This window comes from Leucoraja erinacea, unplaced genomic scaffold (assembly GCF_028641065.1).
Source record: "Leucoraja erinacea ecotype New England unplaced genomic scaffold, Leri_hhj_1 Leri_1339S, whole genome shotgun sequence".
Lineage (NCBI taxonomy): Eukaryota > Metazoa > Chordata > Chondrichthyes > Rajiformes > Rajidae > Leucoraja > Leucoraja erinaceus.
Window position 1 is genome coordinate 1 of NW_026575604.1, and position 5,000 is coordinate 5,000.

At 43.6% G+C, this 5,000-nt stretch overlaps 1 protein-coding gene across 1 annotated transcript in view; it reads left to right on the forward strand.

Moving 5' to 3' along the window:
* Nucleotides 1-225: 225 nt before the first annotated feature.
* The window catches only part of LOC129715703 (solute carrier family 2, facilitated glucose transporter member 4-like), a 19,231-nt gene continuing 14,456 nt past the window's right edge, over nt 226-5,000 (forward strand). Inside the window, exon 1 of the mRNA XM_055665561.1 lies at nt 226-459. Within this exon, the coding sequence (XP_055521536.1) occupies nt 421-459 (39 nt within the window). The 5' untranslated portion in view covers nt 226-420. The remainder of the gene's footprint in view (nt 460-5,000) is intronic.

The following is a 5,000-nucleotide window of genomic DNA, read 5'->3' on the forward strand; positions in this document are numbered from 1 at the left end:
CTCTCTTCTCTCCTATCGATCTCTCTCCCCTTCTCCTCCTCTCCCTCACTCCCCTCTCCTTTCCCGCTCTATCTCTCCGTTTTGCTCCTACCTTCTCCTTCCCTCCCCTTTCTCCTCGTCTCTTTCTCTCTCTCTTTTCTCATTCTCCCTATCTCATCTACCCCCACCTTCTCTCTCTACGCCCCCACCCTCCCCTCCCCTCCTTCCTCTCTCTATTCTCCTTCTCTCTATCTCACTCCCTCTCTCACCCTACCCCCTCCCTCGGGTGGATCCAATGACCTAGCCCGAGGTCGTAGTCTGTGTGTTCTCCGCCCTCTGTGTGGGCTCAGCCCCCGGCAGACGGACAGACAGACAGACAGACGGACAGACAGAGCCGGGCAGCCGGGCAGCGAGCACCAGCGGGTGGGGAGAGAGAGAGACATGGGTCTCCGCGGCTTCCAGCAACTCGGTGGTGGGGAGGTAAATAATGATTCAGTTTTAACCCAGAAACTCGTCCCTACAAACCAGCACTAAGTGTGTGTGTGTGTGTGTCATGTGTGTGCCGTGTGTGTGTGTGTGTGTGTGTGTGTGTGTGTGTGTGTGTGTGTGTGTCGTGTGTGTGTGTGTGTGTGTCGTGTGAAACACAGCGCTGAGATCACCTCTAATACACCTGTAGCAACTAATACACCTGTACAACTAATACACCTGTTACAACTAATACACCTGTTACAACTGATTCCTGGGATGTCAGGACTTCCATATGAAGAAAGACTGGATAGACTCGGCTTGTACTCGCTAGAATTTAGAAGATTGAGGGGGGATCTTATAGAAACTTACAAAATTCATAAGGGGTTGGACAGGGCTAGATGCAGGAAGATTGTTCCCGATGTTGGGGAAGTCCAGAACAAGGGGCCACACACACACAGTTTAAGGATAAGGGGGAAATCCTTTAGGACCGAGATGAGGAAAACACCTGTTACAACTGATATACCTGTAGAAACTAATATACCTGTAACAACTAATACACCTGTACAACTAATATACCTGTTACAACTGATTCCTGGGATATCAGGACTATCATATGAAGAAAGACTGGATAGACTTGGCTTGTACTCGCTGGAATTTAGAAGATTGAGGGGGGATCTTATAGAAACTTACAAAATTCTTAAGGGGTTGGACAGGCTAGATGCAGGAAGATTGTTCCCGATGTTGGGGAAGTCCAGGACAAGGGGCCACAGTTTAAGGATAAGGGGGAAATCTTTTAGGACCGAGATGAGAAAAACATTTTTTTTCACACACAGAGAGTGGTGAATCTGTGGAACTCTCTGCCACAGAAGGTAGTTGAGGCCACACAGTTCATTGGCTATATTTAAGAGGGAGTTAGATGTGGCCCTTGTGGCTAAAGGGATCAGGGGGTATGGAGAGAAGGCAGGTACGGGATACTGAGTTGGATGATCGGCCATGATCATGTTGAATGGCGAATGGTGCAGGCTCGAAGGGCCGAATGGCCTCTACTCCTGCACCTAATTTCTATGTTTCTATGTAACTAATATACCTGTACAACTAATACACCTGTTACAACTAATACACCTGTTACAACTAATACACCTGTACAACTAATACACCTGTTACAACTAATACACCTGTTACAACTAATACACCTGTTACAACTAATACACCTGTTACAACTAATACACCTGTTACAACTAATATACCTGTTACAACTAATATACCTGTAGCAACTAATATACCTGTTACAACAATACACCTGTTACAACAATACACCTGTTACAACTAATATACCTGTTACAACTAATACACCTGTTACAACTAATACACCTGTACAACTAATACACCTGTTACAACTACACCTGTTACAACTAATACACCTGTTACAACTAATACACCTGTACAACTAATACACCTGTTACAACAATACACCGGTTACAACTAATATACCTGTACAACTAATACACCTGTTACAACAATACACCTGTTACAACTAGTATACCTGTTACAACTAATACACCTGTTGCAACTAATATACCTGTTACAACTAATATACCTGTTACAACTGATTCCTGGGATGTCAGGACTTTCATATGAAGAAAGACTGGATAGACTCGGCTTGTACTCGCTAGAATTTAGAAGATTGAGGGGGGGATCTTATAGAAACTTACAAAATTCATAAGGGGTTGGACAGGCTAGATGCAGGAAGATTGTTCCCGATGTTGGGGAAGTCCAGGACAAGAGGTCACACACACACACACACACACACACACACACACAGTTTAAGGATAAGGGGGAAATCCTTTAGGACCGAGATGAGGAAAACACCTGTTACAACTAGTATACCTGTTACAACTGATATACCTGTACAACTAGTATACCTGTTACAACTGATATACCTGTTACAACTAATACACCTGTAGAAACTAATATACCTGTTACAACTGATACCCCTAGTTGCAACTAATCTATCTCTCTATATAATATAAGCTTGTAGCTACTTGGGGAGGGGGAGGGTGAAGGAGGGGTGAGGGTGAGGGGGAGGTAATACACCTCCTTCACCCCTAATATACCTGTACAACTAATACACCTGTACAACTAATACACCTGTTACAACTAATACACCTGTAGCAACTAATACACCTGTACAACTAATACACCTGTACAACTAATAAACCTGTACAACTAATACACCTGTACAACTAATACACCTGTACAACTAATACACCTGTACAACTAATACACCTGTACAACTAATAAACCTGTACAACTAATACACCTGTTACAACTAATACACCTGTAGCAACTAATACACCTGTTACAACTAATACACCTGTTACAACTAATTCCTGCGATATCAGGACTTTCATATGAAGAAAGACTGGATAGACTCGGCTTGTACTCTCTAGAATTTAGAAGATTGAGGGGGGATCTTATAGAAACTTACAAAATTCTTAAGGGGTTGGACAGGCTAGATGCAGGAAGATTGTTCCCGATGTTGGGGAAGTCCAGGACAAGGGGTCACACACACACACACAGTTTAAGGATAAGGGGGAAATCCTTTAGGACCGAGATGAAGAAAACACCTGTTACAACTAATACACCTGTACAACTAATACACCTGTACAACTAATACACCTGTTACAACTAATACACCTGTACAACTAATATACCTGTTACAACTGATTCCTGGGATGTCAGGACTTTCATATGAAGAAAGACTGGATAGACTTGGTTTATACTCTCTAGAATTTAGAAGATTGAGGGGGGATCTTATAGAAACGTACAAAATTCATAAGGGGTTGGACAGGCTAGATGCAGGAAGATTGTTCCCGATGTTGGGGAAGTCCAGAACAAGGGTCCACACACACACAGTTTAAGGATAAGGGGGAAATCTTTTAGGACCGAGAGGAAGAAAACATTTTTTTTCACACACACAGAGAGTGGTGAATCTGTGGAATTCTCTGCCGAAGAAGGTAGTTGAGGCCACACAGTTCATTGGCTATATTTAAGAGGGAGTTAGATGTGGCCCTTGTGGCTAAAGGGATCAGGGTGTATGGAGAGAAGGCAGGGATGGGATACTGAGTTGGATGATTAGCCATGATCATATTGAATGGCGGTGCTGGCTCGAAGGGCCGAATGGCCTCTACTCCTGCACCTATTGTCTATGTTTCTATGTAACTAATACGCCTGTTACAACTAATACACCTGTAGCAACTAATACACCTGTACAACTAATACACCTGTACAACTAATACACCTGTTACAACTAATATACCTGTTGCAACTAATATACCTGTTACAACTAATACACCTGTACAACTAATACACCTGTAAACTAATACACCTGTACAACTAATACACCTGTTACAACTAATACACCTGTTACAACTAATACACCTGTACAACTAATACACCTGTTACAACTAATACACCTGTACAACTAATACACCTGTTACAACTAATACACCTGTACAACTAATACACCTGTTACAACTAATACACCTGTACAACTAATATACCTGTACAACTAATACACCTGTAGCAACTAATACACCTGTAGCAACTAATACACCTGTTACAACTAATACACCTGTAGCAACTAATACACCTGTACAACTAATACACCTGTTACAACTAATACACCTGTACAACTAATACACCTGTTACAACTAATACACATGTACAACTAATACACCTGTTACAACTAATACACCTGTTACAACTAATACACCTGTTACAACTAATATAGACAATAGACAATAGGTGCAGGAGTAGAGGCCATTCGGCCCTTCAACCCAGCACCGCCATTCAATGTGATCATGGCTGATCATCCAACTCAGTACCCCGTTCCTGCCTTCTCCCCATATCCCCTGACTCCGCTATCTTTAAGAGCCCTATCTAGCTCTCTCTTGAAAGCATCCAGAGAACCGGCCTCTGAGGCAGAGAATTCCACAGACTCACAACTCTCTCTGTGAGAAAAAGTGTTTCCTCGTCTCCGTTCTAAATGGCCGACCCCTTATTCTTAAACTGTGTGTGTGGCCCCTGGTTCTGGACTCCCCCAACATCGGGAACATGTTTCCTGCCTCTAGCGTGTCCAAACCCTTAACAATCTCATATATGTTTCAATGAGATTCCCTCTCATCCTTCTAAACTCCACAGAGTGTACAAGCCCACAGCCGCTCCATTCTCTCAGCATATGACAGTCCCGCCATCCCGGGAATTAACCTGGTAATATACCTAACATACCTGCACAATAGGTACATTACCTGTTACAACTAATACACCTGTTACAACTAATCTATCTCTCTATATAATATAAGTTCATAGCTACTTGGGGAGGGGGAAGTGAAGGAGGGGTGAGGGGAGTTGGAGAGGTGGAGGAGGAGGGGGGGGAGAGTGAGTGAGGGAGGGGAGGGGAGAGGGGGGAGGGGAGGAGAGGGGGGGGTAGGTGAGGGGAGTTTGGAGAGGGGGAGGAGGGGGGGTAGGGAGGGAGTGAGGGAGAGTGAGTG